The sequence below is a fragment of the Nelusetta ayraudi genome, unplaced genomic scaffold (assembly GCF_046127955.1).
Source record: "Nelusetta ayraudi isolate G7.1 ecotype Tasmania unplaced genomic scaffold, CSIRO-AGI_Nayr_v1 ptg000007l, whole genome shotgun sequence".
In the NCBI taxonomy this organism is placed as follows: domain Eukaryota; kingdom Metazoa; phylum Chordata; class Actinopteri; order Tetraodontiformes; family Monacanthidae; genus Nelusetta; species Nelusetta ayraudi.
The window spans coordinates 889,161-905,646 of NW_027466057.1; the positions used below are offsets into that span (position 1 = coordinate 889,161).

A 16,486-nucleotide genomic window follows, 5' to 3' on the forward strand; every position below is an offset into this window, starting at 1 on the left:
GAAAACAATAATGAAGTATAATTAATATGAATTGTTTATTTTAATTATCTGTATTTACTGTACACAAAGCAAACGGCTTTCTGATTTTTATATTAATGAAAACGATTTAATATTATTTTTAAGGTTTATTGAGAAAAAATAAGAATAAAGGTTATTTCGGGCAACTCGTCTATAATTAAATAAATATGCAATATTTATTAAAATCTTTACATTTTTTAAAAAATCAATTTAATGTAAATAAATATAATATTTTCTCCTTGATATATAATAGGCCTACAAATTCCCTTATTCCGCGGGCCTTTTTAGTAAATATATATTTATATTCTGTTGGCTTTTGGGATTTATTCAGAAAAAAAAATATTTGATGAAAATTACGGTGACGCCTAAATGAAATGTGTGCACACTTCGCAGTGCAGATTACCGCGTGCACGTGCCCCTCTTTCCTGGCCTTGCATCAACAGTTATTCAATGTGTTAGCTGGGTTTTTCCCCTTCCCTTTACCAAAATGTAAATAGCCGGAATTTTTATATCAAAATTCACAATTCGCTCTTTGTTCCAACGTGACGCATCCACACAGTTCCCCGTCATTTTACACAAATTCAACAACTGCTTCAACACGATTTCACCGAGCAGAGATATTTATTCGTTCTCTCTCCTCCTTTTCTTAAAACAGCAGACTCCATAATGGAGCATCTTTCTTTTTTTCCCCCCTCGTCCTCGGTACTATTCAAAAACCCCTTAAAAGCCCTTTTTGTTTTTCTTGCGCTCTATTATTCCGCGGATAAAACGGAAGGAAGAAGCCCTCCGTTTTGTGCGGAGATTATCAGATGAAAAAGAAGAGAAAACGTGAGGATTACTGTGGATGGAGAGGATTTTAATATTAATAGTTTTTTTTCCCCTCCTTCTTCTTTTCTCCCTCCTCTGCTGCCCCCCACTCCCCCAGCCCCCCACCCCCTCCCCTCCCCTCCCCACCGCCCCTCTCCTTCCCCCCGATGAGACAGAAGGTAGATTGCCTCTGCTGCTTTCCTTTTGCCGATTCGCCGTGACAGGGATGATGGATGATCCTGCCGAGCTAAACAACTCCTCCCCTTCATCTCCTCCCTGTCAAAGCCAGTCCGGGCCGCCGCTGCACGAATAAAATAAGGAATATATTCCCCGCGCGCCGCTGCAACAATGCAAGCCCGCTCCTCGCGCGCAACAATATTAAAAGTCCACGCATGCACGCGCGTGCGCGGCCGCACGCACAAGGCTCAGCCCGCGTGCGTTTTAGAGGCAACGTGTTAATAATGCTCATGTTATTGGCTCTCTCTCTCTCTGTGTGACTGTGTGTGTGCGCTGGAGAGTCTGAGAGGACGAATTTGCGCGTTTTTGCCTTTTAAAGTGGCGCATCTGTTGCACACTGGGGAGACGGGGAGACATTTTCTACGGAGGATGTAAAAAAAAAAAAAAAAAAAGAGGGTAAAGTAGTTTTTTGTTGTTGCTTTTAAGCAAGCTGATTCGGACCGTGATCGAGGAACGCGTGCACACGCGGGGGCCGAGTGTCCTTCGCTCTGCAGCTGGCTCTCCCCAAAATGGCTCGCTCTGGGGGGACAGTCTCGGGGCCTTTTTGTGTGTGTGCGTGTGTGTGTGTGTGTGTGTGTGTGTGTGTGTGTGTGTGTGTGTGTGTGTGTGAATGCAGTGTGCGTGCGCGCGCGCGCGTGCGATGCCCTCCTTTCTGTGAAAGGGAGAGGAAAAAAAAACGTTTCAGCAGTTTTCTCCCCTCTTGCCATAAGGTGTTTCTATGACTACGTTATGTAGGCTGCGGGCCTGTGTGAGCGGGTCAGAGGCTGGGGTCCCTGGGAGGGAGGAGGGGAGAGAGAGAGGGAGGAGGGGAGGGAAAAAAGGGCCGCATTTGGCTGATCATTTATCAATGTCAACCGCATAATGATTCTCCCTGCAGTCCCCCTATTGATGAGGATAATTACATTAGCTCAGAGTGACTGATCAATAAAGCCCAGGGAAAATGGTTTATTATAGCACCACCGAAAAGGTTTTCTCCAACAGGGGACGGGCTTCTCTCCCTCTTTTTTTTTCTTCCGTTTTTCTTTTTTTTGGTTAATAATCTCCACAAACCGAGAGCGAGAGGAGCCAAAACTTTACGCACGCTTTTGTCGAGTTTGCCTTCCCGGGAAATGCTCCCTTTCCCTCTCGATTTTTTATTTTTTATTTTTTATTTTTCTTTCAGAGCGTTTTTTAAAGTAAATAATATTTATCTACCCTTTGCGGCGAAAGAAAAAAAAGATAACTTTTTACGCCAGGGAGATTTAAAACGGCATAAAACGCGTGCTGACACCAAATTGAGGTCGGCGAAACCGCCGCACATCAGCAAGAGCGCTCGAATATCACCGTGCAGGTTGTTCATCTCTGACCTGAATCTCACTGCGGTGTAAATTGAAAATAAAGCACTGCGACTTAAACGCAATCTGACAATAATAAGGAGGAGGGGGAAGAAGGAGGGGGGTGGGGGGTGGACAAAGGGCGGCCAGTGCACGTAGCCCTCTCCCTCTCTCTCTCCCTCCGTGCGTGTGTGTTCTTTAATTGTCAACAACTTATCCCCTGCAGGAATGTTGCAAACTCTTGCGCCTTAATTCTCGGCGGTGCCGCGCGCCAGCTCCCATTTACCGCTGATGAACGTGTCTACGGGAGACAGCTCCATTATCTATTTATCATTTATGATAGCATTTCCTCAGACAATGGAAAGGAGGGGGGCAAAAAAAAAGGAGCGCTTCCACGGATTTAGCCCCCCACCCCTCACTGGTGCCCTTTTGCGCAGGAGCACCACCGCGTTTGTTCGATGGCATTTGGAAAAACAAAAAGAAAGAGAAAGAGAATGAAAATAAAGGAAGAACTTTATATTCTGGAATATTATCTAAATGTGTAGATTAGCAACGATAGCAAGTGATTTGTTTTTCCTATTTAATATACATACATATATACGTATGTATGTACGTACATATATATATATATATATATATATATATATATATATATATATATATATATATATATATATATATATAGTATTAATAAAGAGTGCAGGCATATTTCTAACATATTAGCTGGCATAGAATGTGCATTTAGGGGAACAACTATAAACAAAACCAACCGGATGGCTGATATTCTGGTCTTTATTTATTTTTTAAAGATGAGCCGAGGCTATTTCCCCTCCTCTCTTCACACTTCAGCGCTGCTTGTCTTCTTAAAGATGAGTGACAGTCACCCCCTAACCACCACAGCCACACTTCCTCCACCTCCCCCTCCTTCTCCCAACAACGCACCCTCACCCCCGCAAAAATATAAATCTTAATGATGTGAAAATCATAATTAGTCAAATAATATAGCTACAGGGGTTTGGGGCGAGGGAGAGGACGCGGAGAAATGCGCAATGGCCAGTGGTGAGGACGCACAGAATAAATAAAGCGCAATAAAAAGGAAAATAGCCGGAGTTTAGTTCAAGCCTTGAGGTGCTCGGGCCTTTATTTCAATCAGTTAAGATTTAATTAGCCGAGCCTCGGGCCCATGCACACCACCCCCCTCCCTTCTTGTGCGAAGCAACGGCCCCCGCGGTTGTCAACATTTGACCGGCTTTTCCAAGTGAAATAATCCCGGTTTATGGCTCCAGAAGCCGGAGGATCCGCGCGTAAATCTGGCACCATTCCATTACGAGAGGGAAGTGCTTGCAGTTTTAGTGGAGACAGCATCGATTAGCATCAATTTATGCGCTGATGCATTAAGTTTATTTATATTTATTTATATCATTTCGCAGTTAGATATATACGCCTCTTTTTTTTGCAGGGCCAGAGCTTAAAATAGGGTTAGAAATATCTCGCGAGGAGCCGAGGGCAGCCGAGTGAGACATTTCACAAGAACTGTAAATAACAGAGGAGGGCTCGCGCGCGCGCGCACGCACGCAGAGGGAGAGGAACACAGGGTGAGAGTGATTCCTAAAATAATTTCTCCCTTTATTGATTAGAGCGAGCTTCTAAAGAGACGGCGCGAGTTTCGGATGAATTAATTATGAACACCGCTGTTGGCCTGACAAATGTTTTTGTTTATTTTAAGAGGGTGGGGGTGGGGGTAGGGGTGGTGGTGGTGGTGGTGGGGGGGGGGGGGGGGGGGGGGGGTGGAGACCCACTCCCCAACGCGCCCTGAGGCGCACTGCTATTACAGGATGGCGACCCCTGGAGGAGGAGGCAAATGTGTTTACAGAGCCACAGAAATGAAGGAACGCGCCCTTGGAGTCGTCAAAAAGTGCAAACGCGCGTTCTTTGCGTCGACGTTCAGCCTAAAACATCACGCATTGCTTTCTTATCTGCTATACGTCCTTCTGGATGCCGAGAGCCAGGAACGGCTGCACCACGCTTGACCAGCGCGGACCCTCATCACGCTCTCACTCACAGGTATAAGGCTCCTTATGCATGTATTAGGCGGCCACGCTGATGGTAAAATCAATAAAAAATGGATTGCGGGGTCAATATTGTGCTTTGCACCTGGGGACTTGTTGCCAGACTCTCCCAGCTCTTTCCAGTGCCGTGCGTGCATGCGCGCGACACGCACAAAGACACGAACAATTCAGGATCATGTCTGAGACTGTATATGTGTGTGTGTGAGAGAGAGGCAGAGTTTAAAGAAGGGAGCTTGAGGGCTGAAGTCATCCAGCCAGGGGCCTGAAGGACCCGCACAGCACTGACATCATTAATCACGACCCACTTGAAGATTATGACTGAAAGTATAGAATCGGTAACCATTATCGTCTCGGATGGCGGTTAAAAACTCTCCTTGTTTTTCAAAACAGTGTAATGGCACATAGTGGGGTCTGAGTGGGGGTGGTGGGGGCGTCCAGGAGAGGGGGGGAGGAGGTGGAGGGTGCCTGGTGTCACCGGGATGGAGTTACACACCAGCGTTTCCTCTGGAGGAAAAATCCCGGAGACACAACGATCATTACGTGGCACCGAGCAACTTCAACATCAGTAGAAAAACAGTCATTGACTTGAATCCGTGAATGAAAATAATAATAATAATGATGATAAAAAATACGCGAGCAAAAGGAGATTTAAACTCTTCTAAAATGCGACAAGAAAATGGTCGGACTATACACGACATACACAAAACTAAACCGCTAAAATGAATTTATTTCTTTTTTTGTTTACAATGCCAAGAAAAATCCTTAAAATAATGAATAGTATTTTTTTTTTAAATGCAGGCGATGATAATTAAAGAATTCTGACAATAAATAGATAAATAAAAGATAATTTAAACCAACGGAGTTTAACTTGTAAAAATTAGTTTAAAAATATAAATAGCTAAATAGTTACTTTTTGTTAAGTTAGTTTAATTGAGGCAAGCGCACAAATAAAATATGATTTATACACATATATTTTGGCTTCCTTTTAAAGTTTTTTTTTTTCAACAGAAAACAAATATTTCCTCACTGACAACTGTGTGTGTGTGTGTGTGTGTGTGTGTGTGTGTGTGTGTGTGGCGGGGGGACGCTTAACGAACTTAAATAAAACCGGTGATACCTTTCGCAAATTCCAATTTAAAACAACAACAACAACAACAAAACAAAAAAACAAGCACGCGTCCTCGAGGCGCCTCACGTCAGCACTTTCCGTTCCATTTATTTATTTACTTCTTTCATTTCACGTGTTCCATGCATAAATCGCCAGAGCCTGACACCGCGAGGGTTGCTAAGAAATAAACCCCGGAGCCTCCGTCCCGCAAGGTCTCCGCCATAACTTCCGCGTGTCTCCCTGCGAGCATCTCCCGCGACATACAGCGTGTAAGGAGGAGAAGCGGGGAGGAGGGGTGTGTGTGTGTGTGGGGGGGTTGTACACAGCTAGCGTGGCACCAGTTAGCAGTTGGAAGCTGCAGCGCTGAAAAGCAATCGCTGCTGTCAAGAACTTTTTTTTAGCACATCACTACAGCTGGTGGGAAATAAATAGTAGCCAAGTGAAGAGGAGGAGGAGGAGGAGCAGCAGCAGCAGCAGCAGCAGCTGTGACATAAGGCCATTTGGGTGTGTGACGACAAGGGAACCTTGCAGGTCTTCATATCTCTCCCTCCCGCACAATGAGAGCCCTGTGCGAGAGCGTCTCACAAGTCCAACGTTGTTTCTCAACAAGGAGTGTAAACTCTTGTCAATACTCTGATAGCCTTCATCTGCCAATAATGACAGGCTGCCGGCTCCCCCTATCTTATCTGCGGGCCAGGTAGCGGCGTACCTGTGGGGAATAACTGCTGCGATAAAGAGTGTCCGGGCCAATAGCGGGGCTCTTGTCTGTCTGTGAGGAGTTAATGGAGAACGCCACTGGAGACAGGAAGTCCTCAGAAAGTGAAAAGCACTTTATTGCGTACCTGAAAGGCCCGGCGTAGGGTTTCCTGCAGAAACCCGGTGGGAAAACCGCGCTACAGGTGCTTACACCGGGTCATTACAACCGAGGGCGAAGGAGTTCAAGTGATCCGTCGCGCTTTGAATGACAACATCACATCGCTCCATTCATCCCTTCCCTCTTGTGTGACCCGGGCGAAGATCCCGGCGGGACTGGGATGTTGTCGGCGGAGTGACGCGCTCAAGGTACAGTAGAGAGCGTTTCAGAGTCCAAAAAAATTGGAGGGGAACAGCAGCACACGTTTGACTCCGGCACTGGTGCAGCAACAGGTCTCGGGGAGTCGTAACCCTCGGTGCACCGCAACGTGACATCATCAAGCCTCTCAAAATGAACAGCGCCGTGGATCCCCGCGCAGGCTGACCTTCCATAAGTCAAATATAGACGACGTGGGACATGTGTTTGGATGGAAGTGTATATTTACCTGTCAAACCTGGAACTCAAGGACACGGCAGCGGCAGCGGCCGCGGCGGTGACTGGCCCAGGGAGCGGAGTGTTTTGGAGGAGAAAATGAGTTGTAAAAGTGATAAATGGCTCACATTTCTCGGGGCTGCGGAGTACGGGAGCTGGCGCAGCGCTTCCAGCCAAATAGTTAATTGCTGGGCGCGGGGAAGGCCCAACAAAATACTCATAAAGCATCACCAAAAAAAAAAGTTCAGTCTAGTCAACCTCATCCCCTCTTCTCCTTCTCTGCCTCTTCATCTACTTGACATCCCTGGCTTAATGGCTGCTCCCATCCCTGCACGCACTCCCCCCAAAAATATTATGTATCTCGAGGCAACAATTCAAGAAAAAAAACAAAAAAAAACAGAAAAACTAATCACATCTGCCCTTTCATACACTTCCAAAAATCAAGCCCGGTTGGAGCATAGCGGAGGAGTGCGTGGTGGTATTCCTTGCCAGCATGTATTGCGGTGGTGGATGATCAGAGGGCTTGTTTTGACAAAAGGCGAAGTTCTCTCAGAACGAGGCCCCGGTCGTGTTGCCGAGCCAGACCCGCTCCTATCAACTGGATTTGGGGCGCTGATTACACCAATTGGAAAGCCTGTGGTTGACGCAGTGCCGCGATGGCCGTATGGCCACTGCCGCCACCCGCCAACGCCAGGCCCACCTCCAACCGAGAGCACTTATTTTGCAATGGCAAGCCCCCCTCCTGACGGTTCTCATCAGGCAATCACGCTCCCAGTGGAGGGTAAGGGTGAGTCGCAGTTTGTTTTGGATGAATCACGCGTTGTCTCTACCCCGATGTCGTCCACCGCCCGTGTTTTCTTGTGACGCCAGAGTTTTTCAGAATGTCACGGGTGCGGTGCTCTTCTCCTCTTCCCCGCTGCCTGTACCGACCCCGGTACCTGTACCCTCGGACGTCCTCTGGACCCATGCTGATTGTAGGAGATAACCCAGTTTCTGGGTCACTTGTGTCGCAGTCCAAATGCCATTCAGGGGAGCTGACCTTTTCCCGGTGGCGTAAGCCAGTGCAGCCGGCCCCCGTGCGTGGATGTCACCCCTGTGGTTCCAACCACGAGCACACAATCCCTTTCGTTTCTGACAGACCCCCCCCCCCCTCCCCCAACGTAACCCACCGCCGTGTTCACCTCCTCGGTTTTATTCATGATGGTACGCCTTAGAAGAGCAACGGGAATAAACTCAAGCTGACAAGTAAATATAGCTGTGATAAAATATGGCTGATGTGCGAGTTTTTGGCTACACAACGGACCATCACACAGGCTGGACACATGGCGTATCGGGTCACAGTCCAAGGACTATAAATGTGTTCTGTGGCACAAAAGAAGGTGCAAGTTCCATGTATGGAAAGGAGATTTTTGCACCAAGTGGAACAATTAAATTAGAAGGAAGCTCATTCAACGCATACTTTCGAGGGTATTCCGATTTTTCCGATCCCGACTGCCGAGGAGTTGCATTAACAAACTTCAGTTTTGTCACCTCCGGGCTCATTTCAGGCCCAGAGGTCACCTGATCCAACGTCACGTCAGTGTCTAGGGGGATATCCGTGGGGTGTTCACAGACCCAAATTCTGGAAAGCCTCTTAACTGAGCTGGCCTCGACCCTCACATCCTGTGAGTGGTTAGCGTGCTATAGTTGCCCCCCAAAACATACCGTCTGACCTCCACTCTGTCAATCAAAGATGCCCTGATTTGCCATTTTAATTTCCACAGTCCATTTTTCTCATGTTCCGCTGTTATTTTTAAATACCGGCCTCCTATCAGGCGCAGCTTCCTAAAAATAATAGTCTCTTCATAACTGCTTCGGCTCGGGGCAAAGGCGCTGCTTCTATTTTTCTAGTGATGCTATTCAAGTCCTCCAGAGGGGGAAAAGCAATACAAATTTTCTTTCATACTCTGACTTATCCAGGAAAACTTTTATTTATTTCCACACTGTGATATCTTGCTGGCTGAGAAGACCCCTTCTAAAAGATCACCACTGCCTTGGGCAGAAACAGAAAAAAAGAGGGCCAGAGCTCTCCTCGCATAAATAACACAGGAGCGTGGAGGATGTCCGTTTGGTGGTCTGCTGGAGAGGTGGAACCTCCCCATCTGTCTGTCTCTGCTTCTGTCCGTCTTTCTCATCCTCCGCGTCCCAGCGGTCTGTCTAGCAGCCTGGCTGGAGAGGAATAAAACAGCAGGACGTGGAAGAGATGGAGCCAAGACATGCATCCGAGTGAATAGTGGACTTCCAATAACCCGCCGGCCGGGCCAGACAGAGCGCACGCAGTGCAGTGCAGCGGGCTAATCTGACACACGAGAGCCACTGACTTCCGTTAGGAGTCTTGACCATTATTGCATCGGTCAATTAAACAAAAAAAAAAAAAAAGTGATCACGCTGCTTCGCTCATCGTTTACTGCGACTACTATGAAAGCATAAAGCTTAATTGTAGCACCTTGCGTTGCCATCTTCATCAAAAATACTCTTTGATGAAAAGACAATACATGAAATGTAAATGACTGATTGAATTAATTTTCAAAAAAACAAAAACAAAGGGAAATGTTGTTAGCCCAGTAAAGAACCTCTGAAAACAGGCTGGATCTGCTGAGCACTTGAAGGCCCCATTGTTGAAGCAAGAACAATGAACCCAAAAAGAACTGACACCAGCAGGAAAAACATGAAGTAAGTCATTTTTTAAATATTTTTTCCTATATTTGCCCTCGCATCATGGAAATATCACCAGCTGACGCTTATGTCAGCCCTGGCCTTTGAAGTCTGTCTTAAAAAAAAGGGGCTGTATTTAGTCTGCATTGTGCACAGAGCCTAATTTATAGTAGTTGACCCCGGCTCCTCTTTTGTGCGACAGCCATCTTGGAAAACAATGGCAGGAAGGCTAGAAACTTGAGAGGAACTGAATCTGCTGTTTTTCATTTTCCCACCCCTCTGTGTTCTTATTCAGAGACTTTTCCCCTCTCGGAGTAAAATGGCTCTGTTTTTTTGTGTCCGACCGGAGCCATAAACTGATGTCTAAGCATTCCACGGCCAAGCATTAGGGCCGAGTTTAACTAGACACATGGGGACAGTTGTTTTGTACCACATGGAGGCACGGGGGCCTGACAGAGGAAGCCATGGCCGCCCGGCGACCTCGCGCTGACCCACTGGCCTCCTCATGGTGGGATCAAGGCCTGGATGGGAGCCGGCTGAAGGTTAGAGGTTTAAGGGTAACAAATCAAGCGACACTTTAGTGGTATTTAACCCCCCCGCATAGTGTGCGAGTGAGGCCGCAACCGTGCAGAACAAACATGAACGGTTATTTTTGTTCCATACAGGGGACGTGAGCCAGTGACAATGACGTCGTGAAGACAAGGAATACATCTTTCAATAAATACATCCATGTGGCTTTCATCTGTCGTCTGCTTTTATAATTTTTTTTTATTTTATTTATTTCAATTCTCAGTTATGGTGGATTGCAATACAAAATTATGAATAAATTAGATCATCTGTTTTTTTATTGCCGTACTTTGTGTTTTATTTCTTTTTTTGGTGTTCTGTGTTTGAGGTACACGAAGCACGTTCTTTTCTGAGCTGCAGTTCATTTAATTGGTGGAATGCGTTGATGGGTGCAACATGATTCAAAGTTGACCTAGTACTTTGCGAGATGGCGGACTTACTCTTTGCCCTTTGGTTTTCAGAAACGTCAGAAACTCCTGACGGTCAACAATATCTTCCTTTCATGTCCCTCTGCCTGGACATAACAGTGCTTCTTCCATCAGCACATATTGTGAAAGGGAAGCAGCGTGGCTACGATGTGTGACAGATCACTGCTGACTATTCACTAATTACACAACGATATGAAACAAAAAAGAAATCAAAGGAATCAATTTTACAAGGATCACATATTCACAAACACAATTTAATATACAGGATTTTATTATATAAAAAAACTGAAAACAGATACAACATGAGTTTTCTGGTTCAACACCACCCTCTAGTTTTTGAGAGCAAAGCAATTTATGTTTCACTGGAACATAAATTAGAGGAAGACACTGACATTAAGACACTGGACAGATAAAAGAAGGAACACATGACTGGTGGAAGTCATCAACTTGTTTACCATCATGTGCACAAGCCAGGCGGGGAGGAAAAAAAACCCAAATACTTGTTGCGAAACTGCAAACTACTTTAGGTTTGCGGATTGATGAAGATCCATCACATGACTGAAGACAATAAAAAAAATAAAGGACTCTGCAATGAGGTTAAAACAGATCCCTGCCGAGTCTGAGGCTGTCGCTTGATTAAACCTCAGTCCTTTACCAATCGTACAGTGGGGTGTGAAGGGAGGCGGAGGGTTAAATAAAAGGTCACCCTGAGATCAACTTCAATCTTGATTGATCCTGATTACCCCGGCGGAGATCAACCGGGAGGGCAGCGAGTGACGCAGGTGTGAGCCCCACACCCGCCCCGGCCCACCGCCAGCTCCACCTTTCTTATCAGGCAAATGGAGCAGAGGAGGGAGGAAGTGACAAAGGCCAGGACTTGAAGAGTGATAAGAAAAGGTCCAAATGTCCCACATTGGCCCCCTGGTCTCTGACCCCGGCCGGACCGTGCACGTGGCCCGTCTAGTGGCAGGAGGAAAGGCCTCCGAACTGGCGTCGGCCTCTCTCTGGTATGGACACGGCTGTGTGTCTTTTTTTGCTGGTGTGTATTTTTAAGCACGGCGAAGGATGGGGAGGGAGGGAGAGGGGACGGAGGGGTGGGAGCAGACAGAGACAGAGGGTCAGTTTGAGTTCAGGGCAAGAAAAAAAAAAAAAAGTTTTATTTTTTGCCAGGAGTCTCGCTCTGCAGGAAAGCCAGATTGCTTCCGTATCTTGGTATCCACTCCTCTTCCTACCCTTCCTGTGCTGTAATCTTGCGCCGTCTTTCCTTTCATTCATCCTTTTTTTCCTCTCCCTTTTTGGGGTAAGCGTGGAACGTCTCGTCCCCGCTTACCCCCCCCCACCCCCCATCCTCAACTCCTCCTTTTATTGCGGCGTTTGGTCCTTCTGGCTGGCAGGTTGCAGGGTGACGATGTCTGTCGGGAAGCGGTCCTTGAGCAGGATGCCCCGGTCCCTCTGGCAGTCCAACTCTCCGATGAAGCCGTACCAGTAGATCACAAGGCCCGGACCGAACCTGCCATGCAAGAAGAGTCAGCTCTCTGTTGGAACACCACTGCCCCGTCCCCCATTACCCCAAAGAGGCCAGAAGAAAATTCACAAAAACAAAAAAAATACCTGCAAATAACAGGTTTGGAGGAAGACTGTGGAAGGAAAAAGCGAGAACGGAGACAGAAAAATAGGACATTGCTACCGAGACTGATTTATGATGGATAAGGTCATCGAGGTATTTCCCTTTGATCAGCGTCCAAATCAAACAATAAAAGCCGTTAAGCAGATTAAGATCTCTGTGACAGGGCGATACGCACTTGATCACTCCACAATGGCGGCGAAATAACAATAATCTGATAAACAACAAAGCTCCGCACTGAGGCCTCGGCATCCTGTCATCGGAAGCCTTTTTGGCGCGCGCGCCGCCGACCGCGGTGCACGCAAAGTTCAGCCGAGCTGAGGCCCAGACCTGAACGCGCGGGCCTGCTGGCGGTTTGTGGACCGCTCCAACTGCGTCCAGCTGCTTCGTCTGTTCGCGCTCGCTTTAAAAGCTGGAGGAACTTTGCCTCAGTGGCTCAAGGCTGCCGTTGCCTTGGAGCTAGAAATAATGACGTGCAGAGCGAGCGCAGCTCTGCTTCGGAGTACACAATGTATGCGTGAGGTGTTTTTCATGTTGTTTTCTCACGTTTGTTGCAACAGCAAACCAGCAAAGAGGAAAAAAAAAAATCCAAATGTAGAAATTCTTTGTTGGGGAATGTAGAGTCTAACTTCCTCCCTTCACAAAAGCAATAAAACATTTTTCAGCCCATCTATTACGCACACTGAAGCTCAAAAGTATACTTTGAACATTAGCTCCCATGCAATAGGACGCGTCACTGTTGAGCTGCGCACCTGCACAACCAGTATTTTATTTTATTTTTTTCACTCTCAGACACTCAACAATCTTTTAAGGGCATCTGGGAGACCAGAGACAGGAAGCTAGACAGAAGAAGGAAGAGGAGTTCAGGTCCAAGGTAATGTGCACGAAACCCTGAAAAACAAAAAGAAAATTCAGATTTTTTTTTTCCTCGCCAGCGTATTATGTTAAAATGCACATTCTGTGCCACTATTGTTCCGCTGACCTAATGAGCGTTTTTGTGGGACGATAATTTACGAGCGAAGACAAAACACGGACAACACAACTTCAACAAGACGTCTAAGCCACATAAATTATGAATATGGGCTATATGCATGCCGCACTGTACCGACTCGGCCTTGAGGCGCTTGCATGTTCTACACCCGGCTGCCGTGAGGATACAGACACGTGCAAAAAAAAGAAAAAAAAAAAAGAAGTACGTGGCGCACCCCCCCCCGCCAACCCCCCCCGCCCGACCTCTCTCTCCAACCCTTCCAAGAGGCCCTTACAGCAGTACATGCTTCGGAGCCCCATCCCCACATTCTACATTTTACAGAGCGTGATTTATGCCGCTGTATCTGCGAGCAAACAGGCCAAAGCTAACAGCCCTGCAGAAAGCCTGCAGATGCACGGCGAAAGTTCATCGCCGTGTCACACACATAGCTCAGCCTCTCAGCGCCGAGCGGAGCGGGGCCGAGCCCCCCGAACCTGCAGCCGCTCCACAGCCGGCCCCCGCCGCACATGGCCGCCAACTCTTAATATGGAAATGTTATGAAAACAAAACCTAAACATTTACGTTAGATGACTATGGAAAAGGGAGGGCAATGCTCGTCTTTTCAGCTCCGCCACTCGCTCCTCTCCGTGGATATTTTCATGTAACTCTGGCCGGCGGGGTGGGGTGGGGGAGGGGAGGAGGACGAGGCTAAAAACGGGAGGAAAAGGCAGACGGAGGGGGGGGGGTTTCTGCCGAGAGCAGGGAGAGAGAGAGAGAGAGAGAGAGGCAACCTTCTGAAAAGGTTAAAACTGTATATCAACAGATAAGGCAGCGCTGTGCCATACATCATGTCCCGGCTCTGTCAGAGGAGGCCGAGCACAAATTGAAACAAGCAAAATTATAAACACAGGGGAGCCGTGTCGCCAAGGCCTTTCCCTACAGTAAAGAAAATAAATGACTTTGAATCCCACTCAGAATTAATACAGAGAGACCTTGAGGTAAAAAAAGAAAAAAAAAAAGAAAAAAAATTGGAGCCTGGGAATATAAACAATGACAGAAAGAGCCGGGCAGGACAGTCTGGGGGTCTTGGGGAAATACCTGAGCAGGGGGAAAAAAAACAAGCAAGAAAAAAAAAACACTTTGTAGCACCTGCGACATCCAGCAGTAAGTCTCTCTAAAGAGGTTTCATTATTATAGTGCAAGAGGAAGTGCTGAAAGTTCAGGCTGAATTTGTAGGCGAGCGCCGGCTCATTATGTGGGCCGGCTCATCTTAACCCGGTGTGTGCTTATTACACACGGCGCCTCCAAAGTAAGAGTCAGCCATCTCCCAATAAACACCTAAGTGCGTAATGAGCTGGTGAAATTGTTTGTGAAATGCAGCTAATTTCGGCGGCGGGGAGTTTTTTTTTTTTTTTTTTGACAAGCGCGCTCGCGGACTGCGGCTGCCAGCCACGCTTTCGCTGGTGTTAATGAGCGGGTGGCGGCTGCGTTTAAAGCAGGTGCCAAGTAGCTTAGCACGGCGTAAAGAAAAACAAAAAAAAAAAAAAGCATTCAGGAACAAAAAGGCTCGACTGGGAGGAGAAGGAGCGTTATTAGTGTCTGTCTGTAGCGGGCAAAAACACACACACACACACACAAACAGCACGTAGGCTGCGACATTAATTGCAGCCTTGCCTCAGAGTTAAGCGCCATACACTAAATGCAAAGAATGCAACTCATGCTAACGTTGAAGGATAAATGCACACGCTTGATTTTATCCATGACCTCGCCTCCACCTCCTTTTTTTTCTTTAAATCTGAGGTCTCTGAAGGTCAGACGGCGACCAACACCCTCAAAGAAAAGAAAGAAAAAAAAAAGTTGAACATATCTATCGAGGCAAAAATTTCAAGTCTAATTTGATCTGTCACTTTCGGCGAGAAAAAGCTTTGCTTAACCCCGGGACCGAGCGCCTCTGCCAAAACACGCCGTGATGAATTATCAATAAAATCACGATGAATTTACGCTGGACTCTAAAACACCGTCACTTCATTTTACACAGCGCGCGGGCCTGTTTTAAACAAATGGCCCCAGCGATGATTTAGACAGTGTAAGCCTCTACCTGTGGGTGAACCCTGCGTCTCTCAGGTCTCGCCACAAAGGCCTCTTTGTCTTCGGCATCCATACATCAAGTCTGGAGGTAAAGCACTGCCAAACATTAGCTTTAGTCGGCCTTTTCTCTGCCTCGAAAAAAAAAAAAAAAAAAAAAAAAACGCAGGTATGGAACTGGCTCAGAAGACAGGGAGCATTGAGTGATCGGGGTGAGGGGGATGGAGGCATAAAAGTGTCTGTGACCAAGACCCAAGAACTATTTACATAGTGAGAGAGAAAAAAAAAAGTGTGGATTATTGACAAATGGCTTGTTTCTTTATGGGCAATCCATACCATAAGGACTCGCCTATAGGTGTTTCGTCACAGGGTCAGAAATTCAAGTTTTTTTTTCCGTGGGGATGAGATCAGTGACCCGAAAGTTTCTATTTTCCGGTAATAAAAGCTGCCACTGACGATCCTCCGTTTAATATTTTATTGCAGAAACTCTGTGCAGCAAGTCAGCCTGTTTGGGGGGGGGGGGAGTTCAGCCTAAGACACACACCCCTGTCTGCCTCTCTGCCACGACGGCTTAGCTAAGAACAGCAACAACATTCGCCCTCTCAACAAACTGCATGTTTGCCGAGTCGAGCCGAGCCGAGCCGAGCCGAGCCAGACTAGGCTGGACGAGCGCTGCCGCAGACAAATTATTAACGAGAGCACGGCTAACAACACACAATGAGCCTTTTTACAGAACGCCTAGCATAAGGGTTAAATGAGAGCGGTGTGAGAGCGCCACTGTTGCTGTTGCTCTACATTTACATTAATATGAAGGAGATGACTTTGTTGTAGTACAACGAATAATAATAATAACAAAAGCCCAGAATGTGGCTCTAGTTGTTGGTCTGTGGTTTGATCAATGGTTTGTCAATGTGGTTTGTCAATATTGCTTGAGACCTGCCTTCATGCCATTTCACACTAATAAATTTTAATAGCTAATTACTACTAATTACTTAAATTTTTAAAACGATGCAACTTTCATATTAAAACACATCATGTTTTACCAGTTCTGAACATCCCTCTGGCTCACCAACACTGTACAATGAGGGCCTTTATCTGCTAACAAATTATCACTTTCTTTGACCTGAGCCACCTCAGCACCCTTTATCATCCCACTCATATGAACCCAAATCTTATCAGCTTCCCCGCAGGCCCACACAATCTGGCTGAGCCCGTATCAATCAAGTGATTGATAACTTGGCTAAAACATGATTAGGTGAATGGGAATGGGGTTGGGCACGA

At 46.8% G+C, this 16,486-nt stretch overlaps 1 protein-coding gene across 2 annotated transcripts in view; it reads right to left on the reverse strand.

Moving 5' to 3' along the window:
• Positions 1–10,779: 10,779 nt before the first annotated feature.
• The window catches only part of cdin1 (CDAN1 interacting nuclease 1), a 52,985-nt gene continuing 47,278 nt past the window's right edge, over positions 10,780–16,486 (reverse strand). For both annotated transcript variants that reach the window (XM_076017684.1, XM_076017685.1), the window contains exons 12-13: positions 10,913–12,036; positions 10,780–10,855 (exon numbers count right to left, since the gene is read on the reverse strand). In XM_076017684.1, coding sequence (XP_075873799.1) covers positions 11,889–12,036 — 148 coding nt within the window. In that variant the 3' untranslated portion in view covers positions 10,780–10,855; positions 10,913–11,888. The remainder of the gene's footprint in view (positions 10,856–10,912; positions 12,037–16,486) is intronic.